Source organism: Cygnus olor, chromosome 10 (assembly GCF_009769625.2).
Source record: "Cygnus olor isolate bCygOlo1 chromosome 10, bCygOlo1.pri.v2, whole genome shotgun sequence".
Classification (NCBI taxonomy): domain Eukaryota; kingdom Metazoa; phylum Chordata; class Aves; order Anseriformes; family Anatidae; genus Cygnus; species Cygnus olor.
Window position 1 is genome coordinate 20,187,909 of NC_049178.1, and position 16,654 is coordinate 20,204,562.

The 16,654-nt window shown below is 44.1% G+C and overlaps 1 protein-coding gene across 7 annotated transcripts in view; it reads left to right on the forward strand.

Moving 5' to 3' along the window:
- The window catches only part of CNTN4 (contactin 4), a 301,419-nt gene extending 286,182 nt beyond the window's left edge, over positions 1-15,237 (forward strand). For 5 of the 7 annotated variants that reach the window (XM_040568777.1, XM_040568779.1, XM_040568781.1 and 2 more), the window contains 11 exons: positions 319-494; positions 2,896-3,016; positions 4,935-5,093; positions 5,801-5,950; positions 6,479-6,549; positions 8,354-8,588; positions 9,118-9,233; positions 10,057-10,243; positions 10,749-10,861; positions 12,179-12,347; positions 13,471-15,237. In XM_040568777.1, coding sequence (XP_040424711.1) covers positions 319-494; positions 2,896-3,016; positions 4,935-5,093; positions 5,801-5,950; positions 6,479-6,549; positions 8,354-8,588; positions 9,118-9,233; positions 10,057-10,243; positions 10,749-10,861; positions 12,179-12,347; positions 13,471-13,571 — 1,598 coding nt within the window. In that variant the 3' untranslated portion in view covers positions 13,572-15,237. The remainder of the gene's footprint in view (positions 1-318; positions 495-2,895; positions 3,017-4,934; positions 5,094-5,800; positions 5,951-6,478; positions 6,550-8,353; positions 8,589-9,117; positions 9,234-10,056; positions 10,244-10,748; positions 10,862-12,178; positions 12,348-13,470) is intronic. The other 2 variants (XM_040568783.1, XM_040568784.1) reach the window with 2 other exon arrangements.
- Positions 15,238-16,654: the final 1,417 nt, after the last annotated feature.

Consider the following 16,654-nt stretch of genomic DNA (forward strand, 5'->3'; position numbering starts at 1 on the left):
AACTAGTGGTAAAGGATCCACGTGAACTCCAGCTGTGAATGAGGAATCTGTTGCATTCTTTTCCATCTTTTTCTTTTCTCCTTGTTCATCTGGATTGCAGCTAGAAGAGGATTCTGGAAGACTTCTTGATAATTTTTCCATCCAACAAAAAGAGAAAGGTATCGGGATAAAATCAAAGATGTGATAGTTCAGTTTTTTGAAAAATTTCAAGAGCTACTATTGTGATAGATTGTGTAGGATCATTTTCAGCTCCACATAGGCCTCCCTTTCTCAGGAAGACAGGACCATTTTTTTTTTCTCTGTTGTCTTCATTTGTAGATCCAACACGGGTTATGGTGTCACCTTTCAGCATGGACGTCACCGTTGGAGAAAGTATTGTCTTGCCTTGTCAGGTATCTCACGATCACTCGCTAGATATCATGTTTACCTGGTCATTCAATGGACACCTGATAGACTTTGAAAAAGATGGGGACCACTTTGAAAGAGTTGGAGGGGTAAGTATTAATACTAAAGCAATCCCCCCAAAATGTTCCTCTTTTCTATTGACAGTCACAGTAATAGCTGAAGATAACATAGAATTAAGTTAACACTAGGAGACATCTTATGGCTCATAGACTGAGAAAATAAACGTTGACAGTACACTATGTTGTGATAGTTGATGTAGAATTGTTATAATTGCTTAATGACGTGCCTTAAATCTGCTGGCATGAATGATGTGTTACCATTGTGGTGAGCTGTACATCAGAAGATCTGTAAGGCATAAAAAAAAAAAAAAAAAGTAACAGCTGTAGAACTTTGTATTTATACAGAAATTGGGAAAAATTAGAAGACACCCTCAAATTTGTGCAGGTAGTCTTTGTTGACATATTTATATGTCTGTGTCCTTCTCTTGTGACCACATGCTTGCACAAAGCGTTTTTCCTCCATGCAAAATGATCTGCATAGAGTTACAAACACCACTGACCTTTGGAAATGATGTTTCTCCTCAACATTATCTGTGCAAGTTTCCTGGTGATGTCATTTTGGTATCTTCAGGTTCCTTGTTAGTTTATAGGAAACCCAGTCTGCACCAACTGACAATGCAAACTTTTGCAATGTCCAATGAAATGTTTGTTTAAAGGTTTAGAAGATGATGTTCATGGAAATCTGATAGCTAGGAGAAGAGTCAGGCGTGAGGTGATGTTTAGACTCTCTATTAATTACAGCCCTAGCCATCCCCGTCATTCAAGAAGATGATCAAGTGGAAGGTATGGGAAAGCAGCTGTAGTGCAGGTAGGAATTGCTTTCCTTCCTTAGGAGAGGAGAAGGCAGTTGCTATTTTCTGCCTCTCCAGGAAGGTTTAGGACCAGAAAGTCCCTCTCAAGGCAAGTGTGCTGGCTGGCCAGTGCCAGTCCCAAGCCCCAGAGAGGAGTACGCCCCAGGTGACAATCTACAGCATCACTGACATGGTCCCTTGGCTAATGTGGGCAGTCTGAGTTTCCCTGAAATTGTTGCAGAATAAATTTGGGAAATTGGAAAGGGTCAGCGTCATACAAGATATCCGAGGAAGCCATCTGTTGGAAAGGGTTTTCACATAAGGATGTAGCATGTCTGTCAGACCTTCCTCCAGCTTTTTATGCTATTCTTTTGAGTAAAAATAATTTCCAAATAATTTTTGATAAAACTGGACCAGAAGATTCACAGACTATGTGTAGAAAATGAGTGAAAAGTTTACTTTTTTTGTAATCCTCATGTTTTTCTTCACAGCTCAGATTTCATCTGATTTACCCTGCTCAATGTTGTACTGGTCTTGTGGGAGTTTAATTTCTAACTGAGTTGCAATTAAAAATTGCTTTTCCCATCATCTTTCCAGATTATTTTTTTCCGCTTTTATTGAGCGAACATAGCAAGAAAAAGATGGAAAGAAATATAATTTTTCAGCAGAGGTAGAGGACAGAAGGGAGTTTTGCATGTTACTCTAAGGGAGGTTTGACAAAGTCACGTGCTGTGCTGGGTTTCGGGCAGACAGGCAGTCTATGTTTACACTTGTCAAGAGTGAAATTTGATGCTAAAAGGAAAAGGAAATACAATTTACAAGCCTTGCTTTTATACCTAAAAAAATCATTAAAAGATGCACTTAAAGATTTACGCCTAGGGTGCACATCAGCAGTGACAGCTCTTCCCAGTGACTGAGCTGCAAAGCCAAAATTACAAACTTTATTAATATTCTTTAGTCAGAAAGCCACAATCACAAGGTTACCCTGAGACTTCTAATGTATTGAATGTTTTGCGTCTAGAGAAAAATTTAGAAAGAGTTTTGAGCTTCCTATACATACAGAAACGTAATTAGTTCTATTCAACAGTTAATCAGACATGCATTTGGTGTTCGGAAAACAAATTACTGCTGTTAGGTAATGCGAGATTTCCTCGGAGAGTGCTGTTCTCATGATCTTTAGTACAAAAACGCCAGGCAATCAAAATGCTGACCGTAATACAAGGCCATGAAACTATTGCAGATGCCTCATAATTTGGGCTGGTTTGCACTTGTGAAATAGATGTAGACAGGACTTAGACATGTGAACAGTGAAGAGGCTATAAATTGCTTATCCAGAGAGGTGAAGGAGGAATTGAGGCAAGCCTGCCCCACATAAGCTCTGTCACATTGTTTTAATGGGGAAACTGCTTAACGGACCCAAACCTGGCTCCCTTGCCCCTTGCAGAAGCCATAATTTTAGAAACGCTCCCGCTCTTATCTTCAAGGCGAACTCACATAATTTTAATAGTCCACGGCTTGCATTACGAATGTTTTCATCAGCCAGTATAAAATAAATCCATTAGTCACAGTGTCCTTCATGTGATAATGATGTTTAGCGCTCATTAAAAAGTAATTGTAACCACTTTTCCCTACTTTATCAGCAGGATTCAGCTGGTGATTTGATGATCAGAAGCATCCAGCTGAAGCATGCTGGGAAGTATGTCTGCATGGTGCAAACAAGTGTGGACAAGCTATCGGCTGCTGCAGACCTGATTGTAAGAGGTATTTGAATTTTGTTACTGTTGTTGTTGTTGGAAATTTTCTTTTTTTTTCCTATCTTCTGCTGCTAGTAAGACAATTCCTGTGCACAGATACATTCATTGGGATCCCACCATCTTGTAATTAATCTAAGAAATAAATTCTAAGTACAAGCTGTGGTTCACAGTACATTCTCAAGCAGCATATGTAAAGCTGCTTTCATATATGCATACTCATAAAACAGACATGCAGCAGATAAACACATGAGTACACGTTCATGTCCGGAATGCAAAATTTGCACCAACTGAGCTCATTTATTTGGTGAATCGTGCAGCAGAAATAGGTAGGGACCACAGTCGTTTTGCTTTGGTCTCTCTGAATGGCTCTTTTCATCTGCTAACATCACGTTTATGGCTGCACTGTGTAGCTGGGTCAGACCATGCGTGGTGGTGGGCAGCGGTGACCGATGGCCCTGGAAGAAGCACGAGAGTGCCCAGGCTCCCCGTTACACCGGTTCTTGTATTTTTGCTGCAGCATTATTTCAGATCTGTCGGGGTTTTTGTTTTGGTTTGGTTTTTGTACAAACATTTCAAAACGGCCTGCTGTGAGAACCTCGGTTAGGTAATTTCCTTAGCATTGGCTCTGTAAACAAACAGGAGGAACATTAAATTCTCACAAGAAAGTGGCCGCTGGTGACAGCACAAATACTGGTCTTGTCCCTCTCCCGAAGCATCAGTAGGGATGTCTGCATCCAGGCAGTGGCCCCATGGCTGCACCTGGAGTTGTGCTGCATCGTGCCACCAACAGTGTGCAAACTGGGAGATATTGCTGGGCTGTGAGACTGGATAGGGGAGGTGAATAGCTGCTGCATAAATAGAGCATCCATAATAAATTTAAATTTTGTTAAAAAAATAGTCATTGGAGTTATGTCAAGATAATGTGACGCAGCCTTTCCCAGGGAAAGGCTGTTAACCCTTTGCATGTCTTCAGCAGTGCCATACGTTTAGGGGATTTGTACCCTTAGTGACAGACCATCCCAGCCCCAAACCTGTTATCTCACCTTCTTGCATCAATGTGCAGCTACCAGTTCCTTCTGGTATGCTCTGATAATTACACGAGGATGCCAAAGATTCTTTTCCTTTTCTTGATTTTGGGATAGCATCTGTGTGAATGTCTCTGAATTAATCTGACAATATTTCCCTGCACCCTGTTAAGACGTATATTAGGAAATGTTGGGAGTAACCATCATTACTCCAAGACATGAAGTGAAGATGGGTCATGTCAGCATCTGCCGAGCAGGAGGAGTAATTTGTGAAGCACACAATGAGATTTCACTCCTCTTGTGGAACGTGGCAGGAAGGACTGAAGGAGCTAACAGCCGAGCGAGGCTGCATTGCACAATTGCTCTCCCCACAGCCTAGCAATATGATTTAGAATTTTAATTTCTTAGAAATTAAATCTGGCTAGACCTGCTGAAACTTTAAGTTTAAAGATGGGATACTGGAAGGTTTCAGGGTATTTTAGATATTTAAATATGTCCAGGTCTTAATATCATTTGAGAACAATTTTAGTCCAAGGATGGAGGAATGAACTGCAAGATGAAAGTTTGCTGTGAAGTGGTGCTTCTGGGGGGAGATGTCACCTCGGTACCACTGCTGATAGGAATGGCCACGTGATGAAGGAGAGGTCGTACCGCTGGTGGAGGTGTCCTGCAGTGCTTTACTTGGTACTCAGCAGTGAAAGAGAAAACACTGCCCACATTCAGGCACAATGCTTGTTACAGCAGGTTTTTTGTTGTTCACCAGCCTCCCAGCACAGTCAAGCTGCAGCTGCAGCTCCACACCAAGCCACCTCTCTCCCAGGTTGGGAGGGAAGGCCTGGGCCCTGTTCCCCCAACCTCTGCCTGGCTTCAAGCGCTCTCCTCCTGTGACTTTTCTGACAGGTCCCCCGGGCCCACCAGAAGCTGTGACCATCGACGAAATCACCGACACCACCGCTCAGCTGTCCTGGAGACCTGGAGCAGACAACCACAGCCCCATCACGATGTACGTGGTGCAGGCCAGGACCCCCTTCTCGGTGGGGTGGCAGGCGGTGAGCACAGGTAAGCGCCGAGCCCCGAGCACACCCCAGGGAGCAGCTCTGCCCCAAAAGTCATTTCCCTGGCTGCAGCACAGCGCTCTTTTCAACGAGTTTCAAGTTAGGCAACCCAAAGATTTAGGGTCCAGTCAGTGCAATTACTCATCCATTTTTCTCATGAATGTTTAAGGGAAAACAGAATGAATTCCTATCTTTTGTTGCTGCGCTGGAGATATACAGCAGTAATTGTGGTCTATAAAGACATCCCTCGGGGACAGGCCATGTCATCTGGCCTATCTTTAAGTAGAATTATTTCCCTGATAGAGGGGAAAATTCCATGATGTAATTGCTCATTCCACCAGAGGTTAATTTCATTCCAGTAACCGTTGAACAGAGAGAACAGTGAAGTTTAAAAAGAGAAAAATAAAAAGCATGTAAACCTGTTGTCTTGACACCTTGTTTTCGAAAAAGTGTCAATTTAGGAGAAACTTCTTAAGGAATTTCTGTGCTAAAAACACAATGTTATAATTGTCCCTTTCTTGCTTTAGCAGTCTCTCTAACTTTAGCAATTAATAAAATGTTAAAAAAATAAAAAAGGTTTGTCAATCTGTATTTGCTTTCTATTAATGTTAAACCCTCACTTCTAAGGGCATCTGCTAGGACATTTTCTCAGCTGTTTTTAATACTTTAAGTGGGTTTTCACTGCACTCCTGTCCCATGGCTGTCTCCCAGTTCCAGAGGTCATCGATGGTAGGACATTCACAGCGACCGTGGTGGGTCTGAATCCTTGGGTCGAGTATGAATTTCGAGTAGTGGCTGCCAACCTAATTGGGATTGGAGAGCCAAGCAGACCTTCAGAGAAGAGAAGAACTGAAGAAGCTCGTAAGTAGTGTTGGGCAGCTGAGTTAAATCTCATTGCACGAGTGCTAATCATCATTAAAGGATGTCTGACAAGTCTTGAGAACTGTAAAACTCCTTGATGCTGTCCCTGTCTTTTGGTCTGGTATAAAGGGGTCACAGCCAGGAGTAGGCTCAGGGTGGTGGTTGCAGGGATCCATGTCTCAGTCATGGTAGGTGCTTCCTCTGCTCTGTTTTAGCTTGTAATGGAACAGAATGTGAAACATGAAAATAAGCCTTTTTTATGGAAGATAAATGTTTAAACTAAACAATTATAGACTGAATACACAAGTTAATTGACATACTTTTCGTATACTATTATTGACATAATTTTAATGTGCTGTTTGCCATGGCAAATTAGTCATTTGCTAATGTTTCTGATACCCAGCAGGGGAAGGCCAGCAGAGTCCTGTAGCTGTTTCATTTCAACACACTTCTTTGGTTTCAAAATCATCACGTGCGTTTTCAGTGCTATCTACAATGCTGCATCTTTTTTTTTTTTTTTTTTTGCAGTTCCTGAAGTGACCCCAGCTAACGTCAGTGGAGGCGGCGGGAGCAAGTCTGAGCTAGTCATTACATGGGAGGTAAGTGGAGTCCAAACCGAGAGGAAAATTAATACAGTGGTGATCTAGATGCACCCTTCCACCCCAGTGTCTTTCCATGGAGCTCCTATAAATGGTTTGAGGTAAAAAGTCCCAGCTGTGTGATAAAATAGCCCAGCTACTGAAATCGAGCTAAAGCCCATGCCCCGTCCCAGGCCATGGTGCCATGAAGCAGCAGCGAAGCACTGAGCAGGGGACTGCAAGGTGCCCATTGCTGCTTCAGCACAGTGTGTATGGCAAAACCTGCATGGGCTGCCTACGGGCAGAAACCACCCAAGGGGCAAAACAGAGTCTTGAGAGATCGAGCTTGGCATGCCCTCACCCAGCTGAGAACCACAGCTGGCTCTCAAGCTTCAGCCCTCATCCCTGTGGTGGGTTATATGGCAGCAAACGGTTAAGAGTTAGCACGACACATTGCACGCTGGCTTTCGTTGCTGCTAATGAAAGGAAAGCCAGCACGAGGAGATACAGAGATGAAAAATGTTTAACATTCCTTAAGGCAGCCAGGGCTAGAACTTTAGTCATTTGTCTGCTCGTATTTTCATATTATGATGCGGTGCAGCTGGCATATTTTTCCTAATAATGAACTTCACTAGACATGCTAACACTTCCACTTAGCACTATTCCTGACCAGGCTGGCAGAATGAATCACCAGAGATATTTTTAAGGTTATTAAAAAACTATAAATGGGTTTTTCTCCTTACCACACAGCTCAATGTGCTAAATTTCCTCCTCCATTGGACTAATTAGTTTCGCTGTATCTCCTACAGATACTCCAATATGTCTCAAAAACACAAGAACATCAGCCGTGACTTTGACTCATAATTTGCACGAAATATAATTTGTATTCCAATAGAACAGTCAGTTTACTCTTGTAAATGTCCAGAGACCATTTTTCTAATAGTCTGATATTTTTTTGAGCCACAGACAACAGAGCTAGAAGCAGTCACCAAAAGTAACCCCCGCAATGTGTTTAAGCACCATGGCCATCTGTGGGACAGTGGCCCGTAATTACAGATTATTTTCACCCGTTGGAGCTTTGGGTTCGGACAGGCCTTTTCGGGCACTACAGGCCTGCAAGAAGGAAGGGACAGTGTGCATACACGTGACCCGGAGGTGACAGGTCGTTTCTTCTAGTTGTTCTCCTTCATGTTTGTGACAAGTCACTCTCTGTCGTCGTGATTTCTAAGAGATCATGACATTGGGATGCGACTATTCGGCTGACCTAGCCTGGGTCACCATGTAACAATGGGTCCACATATCGTGGGTGCTGCGTGGGGCCACCAGCCCCATGCGATGGGGGGACATCAGTCAGGACATGTTCTTCAGGACTTCACGTGTGACTCCAAAGATGTCAGAGCAGCTGCACGTGCCTTGGGAAAGCAGTTGTGTCCTGGGTTCACCCCAGCGAACTTCAGACACTTAGTCACTGCAGGGCCTAAAATTACTGGTTTTGTCACACCAGACTCCCTGTCTAGTCAGGGAAGGAAGGTAGGCAGCTGTGGAAATGGATTAAGTCCTAGACAAAGTGACTTCTGGAGATGTTTTCTCCTCTGACTTCAGGGAGCACACAGAACAGCAAGGCCTCTAGCACAGACGGCACTGAAGTGCCTAAGATCAGGATGGGATAAATTCAGGTTAGATGCAAAGCAGAATTCCAGCTGCCTCCCATTCCTAATCCTTACTTAGGACAGTAATTTTAGAAGGAGAAGAAGCAATAGGGGAATGTAAACAGGGAAATAAATGCATGAATCACTGAGTTCTCCCGCTGTTTGCCTGCCCCTAGACGGTGCCCGAGGAGCTGCAGAACGGAGGTGGCTTTGGCTACGTGGTGGCCTTCCGCCCCTTCGGCACCGTCAGCTGGATGCAGACCGTCGTGGCCTCCCCAGACGCCTCCAGATACGTCTTTCGCAACGAGACGCTGCCACCCTTCTCCCCCTACGAAGTGAAAGTGGGGGTGTACAACAACAAGGGGGAAGGGTCCTTCAGCCCCGTGACGGTCGTGTACTCGGCGGAGGAAGGTAGGGCAAGGAGCCCACCCCACTGCCCCCTCCTCCCTCTGCTTCATGTTGGCCGCCTGAGGTGCTGACCGGGCCTGAAAGGGTTTAGCATCCTCACCGACACATCCTTTGACTCCGATCCTTGCTCTGATTTATAATAAATGGCGCACCATGATTAATTCTTTTGATAGTCATTAAAATAACATTAATCGTAATGAAATCTTTTGATATTAATGGAAAAGTAATATGTAATCTGGAAAGAATTCAGCTGAGAATTAGTATGAATTAATGTCCACTGATTAGAAAATGTTCCCTCTTGTCCTAATTACTGTACATGGTATCCTGGGTTGAGTTTAGAAATGACATTTATTATTTCTTCTGCGGAGGGGAAGCGCCGTCTGGCACAGGCCTGACAGGACTTGGTTTTGAAATGGGAAAGTTTGTTTTTGTAGCATGCTTCTTTTTGCATGCAGTGACGAAAATCCCTTGAATTTTGTAACTAATTGAACATAAAATTGAAAACTGACTTTATTTTAACTCGTCTACCCAGAGCCAACCAGAGCTCCAACCACTGTTTTCGCCAGAAGTCTTTCTGCCTCAGATGTAGAAATTTCTTGGGCTCCCCCTCAAGAGAATCAGCATAAAGGAAGAATACAGGGGTATGAGGTATGGAAGCGAACCGTGGCATCGTTTCAACACCAGGCACTGAGCAGACACGGGGACGTGCTGCGGCAATGTGCCGTGGCAATGCAGGGCAGGCGGGTCCTGCTGCGTGCTGGCTTCCCGTTGTTTCCTCAGCGCACAGAGACTTCTCTCCCAGGGTAAAAGGCTGTGCATCTATCTGTGTCTAATCTGTCTGAAAACGCAGATCAGAGCTTGCTGGGGGAAGCCTGTGTGTGCTGGTGGCAGGGAGAGGCTGCTTGGAAGTCAGCATGCTTCAGTGGGAAACTGAAGTGCATAAATTGTGTCATTTTCTCCATCTCAGAGCAAAGCAGTGGTCAGCAGTACCAGCCCTGGGTTTATGGACAGAAGCCAGCATGTCTAATCCCTGGGGTCTCCCCTGAGAAAGAAAAAACATCAAGAGTTACCGAGATGAGATGGAGCGTTGTCCTAATGGGGTTTCACTTCCAGGATGGTGTCTGCAGCCTTGCTCTGTTCAGCAGTAGTTAGGCTTGCGTTAACCGTTCAGATAAACTTCACACTAGATGCAGTGTTTCATTTACTGCCAGTAATGGCTACAAAAAACTATGGCCTTGAAAGGCTTAGTGATAGCAAGGTAGGCAGGAAAATGTGCTTCCATGGCCAGCCAGCAACTGAGCCCCTGGGAAGAGAGCGATGCAGCCGTGCTGGTGTCCAGCAAGGAACAACATGTGGGATTGGGCTCTGTGGAACCGACATTTTGGACAGAAGTGCCAGAGTTAGCGCTAGGAACTGCCGGGGTGCTGCCAGCCCATGGCTGGGGGGTCAAAGTACCTGCTCTGTTTTCCAGGTCAGATGTTGGAGACATGATGAAAAGGAAGAGAACGCGAAAAAGATCAGGACAGTTGGTAACCAAACATCCACAAAAGTCACCAACTTGCGAGGCAACGCTCTCTATCACTTGGCAGTCAAGGCCTACAACACTGCTGGCACCGGGCCCTCCAGCACCACAGTCAACGTCACTACAAAGAAGCCACGTGAGTGCTACTGACCACACAGGGTGCTCTTGCCTAGGAGGGTTTCTAACAGTGCTCTCCTTTGGCTTTCAGTTTTTTTCAAGTCTGAAGGAGCTGGGAGATGTTTCTTTGCTGCTGCTTTGTGCGTAAGGCTTACCAGCCTTTTTTTTCTTTCTTTTTTTTTTTTTGTAAGGTTCTTCCCCATGTTAAGTAAGCAGAGCATGCAAAACTGAAATCATAGCTGTGCAGGAAAATTAAATATTTATCTCATCCTTCAAGAGGGCTTTTTTCTTCTGGTCTCAGGCATGTTGAGCAACTGAGTAAATCCTTTTTTTAATTTAGAGGAGTGTGTTGTGTCACACCTCCTGTGACCTTGAGGACACAGATCAGTGAAACAGCTCATTAGCTTGCCAGAGGGGTAGGACTCCGCATGCTCAGCTGGGGTGGTGGAAGCTATGTTGGTACAGGGAGGAATCAAACTGGAAACAGTGTTCCTTAGTAATATCCTTCCTATATTTTGCTGTAGCACCAAGTCAGCCCCCTGGGAACATCATATGGAATTCGTCAGACTCCAAGATCATCCTGAACTGGGACCAAGTAAAAGCACTGGATAACGAGTCAGAAGTGAGAGGCTACAAAGTGAGTATTGTGTCAGCATGACGCCACTGCACGGCCTCCCTCAGGACCTGCAATGAATCCTCATTTAGCTTTAGCTGCCTCCAGATTCTTGTACTGGGGTATAAAGGACATTTCCATGAATCCTGTTTCAAGTTCAGGGTTTATAATAAAACTAGATTAGGTGTTTTTTCATGGTACTTGCCTGCTTTTACAGGTTGAAACAGGAACATTCCCCCAGAAACAGCGACCCTCCGGCTGCGCCCATGAAGGCGTCAGCCCCCAGACCTGCGGCTCCCCCTCCCCAGCCCCTGCCTCCTCTGCAGCTAAGCCCAGGAAGCTCGTAGCCCACCTGCAGGACTGCTCTCCTGCCTTGGGTGGAAACCTTCCAGAGGCTATAGTTGGCTCCTTAATTGCAGATAAATAAAATGCTTTTCTAATAGCTCCATTTTCTTCAGAGAGCAAAGCCAAAAGAAAAGAAAGAGAATCCTCATCAGTAGCAGTTTTAATAGGTTTTAATTTAGCCAGAGAGAAATCTTGGGAAGAATTCAGCTCTATCACCTTACACAAGGGTTTAATTTGGCCCAAAGAAGACATCAGTGAGCAATTGCCAGCCATTGCCTTGAGGGTTGGACTGTGCAAACGTTTTCCACCAGAGCTGGAAACAACGAAGAACCTGGGCATGCTTCATGTTTTGTTCACAATCTGAAATTCTGGCGGCATCAGCCTTGGGAGCCTGTGCCAGCTGTCATTTCTGCCCTCACTTTTAAGTATCTTTGGTGCACTCTGTTGGATTATCAGAAATAAGTAATTCCTCAGGGTTTTCAGTCAAAAACCTCAGATGAGTCTCAGTAGTTTGGACCATCTCTTCACTACATTTTTTTAGGTTTGAAATGCAAATTAAGAAGTCACTTGAAACAGGTGAGAGAGATTCTCGTCAGACTTGAAAAAGCAAAATCCTTCTAGCAGGTTTCTAAAAAACCTTTTAAACTTATTGTTAGAATAACAGAGTCTTATTCCTTCCTGGCTCCCAGCAAAACATTGCTCATCGTTTTATTTTTTTTCCTGGAAAACTTCTATATTGTGTCACAATTTATGATGTTAATTAATATGACTTCCAGATCTTAGAAGGTGAATCAAAAAAGCAATTTATTCTGGGAAGCCAGAAGGGACCGTGGGGCTCAGAATATCACCTCTGTGACCAGGCTGTGTGTCTGGGCATTGATGAGTATGATCAGGGGCTCTCGAGACATGAGAAGAGTGGTGGTAAATCTGGATGCTCCTACAACAATGAACCTTTCTGCTGTTTCTGCCTCCTCATCTCTCTCCCGCTTGCTGCAGGTTCTGTACAGGTGGAACAGGCAGAGCAGCGCCTCTGTGATCGAAACCAACAAGACCTCGGTAGAGCTCTCCCTGCCCTTTGACGAGGACTACATCATAGAGATAAAGCCCTTCAGTGACGGGGGCGATGGCAGCAGCAGCGAGCAAATCCGAATCCCAAAGATCTCAAGTAAGGCCGGGGAGCGGGCTGCATCAGCCAGTGCCTCAGCCCCTTTGCTCCGTGATGGGTCAGCTCCTCATTAGTAGCAGTTTTAATAGGTTTTAATTCAGCTTTGCATCACCCTAGGGAGCAGCTGTAGCTACCAGCAGGACTGAGCCAGGGCGGGCATTGGCTTGAGCACTGGCCTCTCGGGGAGCTAAAATGCAGGATCAGACGACATTCAAGCCCAAATTCCTGGTTTCATCCCAAGCAAAGATTAAGCCATGAGAAACAGCACCACAAGTGGTTATATTTGTATTTAAGATTTCTAGACGCTTTCCGCTCTCCTACTTCCATGCTCGTATATACTGAATATATTGTTTCACTGCAATTCACTATAACAAAATATAAAATGCAGTGTTCAGAGGCTTTTAAATTTATAAGGCTACTGTATAGCAATATTCCATTGTGTGTTGGATGCATAAATATTTATTTAGGGAAATGAGGTTGTGTAGAAGAACAAACAGAAAAGAGAGTATTTTATTACTCAACATTGCTTTTGCAAAATCTCCGTGTCCCATCTTCCATTAATAACACTGCAGTTTATAACCTGCATTAAATCAGAAGCCTCTGCAATGCAGGAATATGGCATTAAAATTACAGCAATGTAAAAACTCTGGGTGAGACCAGAATTATCTCCACCAGGCTGTGTGCTGTAGCCACGTAAACCACACAGAAGGATTTCATGGGCAGACACAGGAGAGCGAAGGAGAGCAGGAACACATGCCAGTTCCTATTTGGCTCCACGCTGGAGCATCCGTGTAGCTCCTTCAGGACGTGGATCGGGCCGGGCTGGTGCTGTAAGAACAGCTTGAATATAGTATAGCTGGAAAAATAAATGTAAAGAAAAAAGTAAAAGAATAAGAGGCCATGAAGTAGTATAATGTGAGAGTAGCCTCAGCACCAGAGCAGTGGGAATTGAATGAAAAGCAGGCGTTCAGCTGGAGAGGCACAGGCCTCCAGGCAGGGGTCAGACCCTCTGCTGTCACCACCAGTGGAGGGCACGGAGCTACCCGGGGGGGAGAGGCTGGGCTCGTGAGGGCTGCTCTCGGCGCTGGTGGCTCATCTTCTTCCCCCTCTCTCCTTTCCTCAGATGCGTATGCGAGAGGATCCGGTTCTTCAACCTCCAACGCTTGCACGCTGTCAGCCATCAGCACGATAATGATCTCGCTCACAGCTCGATCCAGTTTATGACAAAAATTACATAAAGGACTTCTTGTTTATAATATAAGCAACATTTAGCTAGTTGTTTCGAAGACACCCAGTACTAAGTAATATTGTGGTTTGAGTACATCTTACTACTGGAAAATGTTTATGCTTCTTTAGGAATGGCATTATACAGTACTTCCTCAAAGCAAATATAGCTTTGTCTGAAGTTTCCTTGGAAACTCTGCAATGCACTGAAAACATCTGTAATATGATGTTACCAAAGCAGTTTACATATGTCCTTATATGCATATTTTTATTATATATTTAGTGTTTTATAGAATTTTTTAAAGTTAACATATGATGTAGATATTAATTTTTCCTCTGCTATAAAATGCTATGGACAACATTATCATGAAAATATTGTTTGAATTTTTTCCTTTATGACTGAGAGGTCAAAATTGTTCTTAGTAAATTGGCTGCAACTTTCCTGTACAGTTTTACAAGGCTACGCAAGGCAGAACTGCTTCAGATCGGGTTCATAATGCAGCTGCATTTAAGGGCAATTATGATGATTCTTGTGTTAAATCAAGTGCTTTTAACACACACGATTTCACATTTTATTCGGAGGACTAACCGAGACAAACTCCAAATGCTCAGAAAGAACACTATAATCTTGAAAAACCACACAGCTTTTGGTTATTTGCGGACTACAGGACATGTAGCTGATATTCTGGCATCATGCAGTAAGGTTCCATTTTTACCGTCTTGAAATAGCTTTGGCTTTATCATGATTAGCATTAAATTGGGTAGGGACTAAGGTAGTGCAGAGACATCACCTCTGCCTCTGGTGACACCGAGGGGCAGGTAGCAGCAGAAGGAGCCAGGAACCGAGGGGCCCCGGCGCGAGCCCTGCTCAGCCCACGTCGCTGCTCCGCGTTTCGCACCGAGGACGTCAGGGTACAGCGGCTCTGACACCAGGCTCGCCGGCTGAACACGCACTCACTCCCCACGTGCGCTTTCCCATAACTCATCATTCTTCCCAAGTCCACCACAGAAAACGTTCAGACCCCCGGCCGGGACCTGGCCGCACGGGGCTCCCCCCGGCCTGCAGGGTGGCCGCGGTTCTGCAGGAGCTCTTCGGAGAGACCTGGAGGCGTCACAGATGCACGCCGGAAAATGAGGATATCCACAGCAAAATCATTCTTCTTAAGAGAAGGACTGTTTGTTACTACGGGGTAATTTTGTAAGTTCACTCAGATGGGATAATGCTAGTACAAGGCAATGGAATTTTCTATAAAATTTTCAAGTTTAAATGCGCTGCAGTGGTTTATTATTATTTTTTCCTGATAGCTTGAATTTGCCTGTAACTTGTCTTTTTTGCTTACAAAATAATACAGTTAACTTTTAGACCTTCTAAATATATTTATTCGGTAACGCATAATCAGGATTCCACTTGTGTAAAAGTCAGGGGTGTTGACCAGAGAAATATTGTCAGTATTTCAAGCTGTGTTCCTTTCTTAGTTTGATATGGTTACTTCTATGTAAAAAAAAATTAAAAAAAAAAAAAAAAACACAAAAACAAAAAAATGGAACAACAAAAAAAAGCTTCTGTAGTTTTCTCCCCAGTGTAAATGATATTTATCAGTGATCTAGCAGATGTAATCTTTTTTTAAAGGTATTGGTAATAAATATTCTGTCATTTGTAAAGATACCTGTCTGCAAGGAGCGTTTGTCCTCTGTGCTTCGTTGCACCTGGTGATAAGTTTTGTAAGGGTGAGACATCGGGAAAGACATCGCTTCTCCCGTTGTCTTTGTGCATTTTTGCAACTTTTTGCAATTCTAGTTCTGATTTTTAGGTGTGGCAGCACAGAGAAGCCCTGTGATCGGAGTCACTCTGGTGACTGCCTGGGGGCTGCGCTGAGGGTGCCGGGCCACCCGACACTCAGCCTTGCCGCTTGGCCAAGTGTTTCATCAACACCCAGGGCTGCCAGCCAGCAGGATGGACTGTCATGGAGAAAAGCCCTGCTTCTGAGTGAGGGTGGAGGCACCAACCGAGTGCTTACAGGCTCCCAGTGCTGCTTCATGGGGAAAAAAAAAAAAAAAAAAAAAAAAAAAAAAAAAAAAAAAAAAAAAAAAAAAAAAAAAAAAACAGAAATCTGGGCACCAAAACCAACAGGCTGCTGGCCTCATCATCACCACCTCATTGCAATTGTTTGTGTGGCTTTCTTGTGATTTGCATCCTTACCAGTAACACGGAAAATTGAAAGCTCGTTTTTCACTTCTGGGGCTCTAAGCAGAAAGCCAGGTACCTGTCCAAGCCCCTGGTGCCTGGAGTGCCCGGGGCTACGGAGCTTTCACTGGGAAGCACAGAGCATTCACACACGCACTTTCAAATTACCAAATGTACAGCTCAAGTGAAAAATGCATTTAAATGTATTGCATTAATCTCTGCAGAATCTTTCCATTACTGGGAATGAAGTTATATTTAGAAATTTTATTTATTAGGGTACTTGAAGGCATGGCATAAATGAAATATAGTAAATGAATTCTCTTTCGACTCGTTTTTAGGATTTTACTAATGAAATTCCGATTTTCAGACTGTTAAAGTTGGGCACCTCAAATCCATTAAAATCACACGCAGCAGAGGCATTTGAGGCACAAACATTGTTATATTAATGAGCTACATTAATTTTGATGGAGTCATGCTATTTCACCCAGATGAGAACTGGCTCATTTATTATAATTACTTTTAGTTTGTAGCACCTGGGAACTCCATTATGTTTAGGCACTTTCCAAACAATTTACTTGCTAGGTCAATTCTTTTTTTTTCTCTTTTTTTCTTGTTATTCTTTGTTAATGTGCTTAACCCCACCTCTGCGCAGCTCAGTGGGTAGGAGGCTTCTTGGGCAGCCGAAGGGACTCTGCAAGAGGAGCAGAGCATCGCGGTCAGCAGCGGATGAGTTCAAAGCCAGAGCGGGGCAAGCGATTTCAGGCAGGAGGTTTATTTGTTAACTTGCTTAGTGGATTACACAACAGAAGTATACAAAGCACAAACAGAAACCCACAATGTTCCAGACTCGGTTCCTTTAAGATGGAACAACAGATAGGTAAGAAAAACAGGTTGCAAT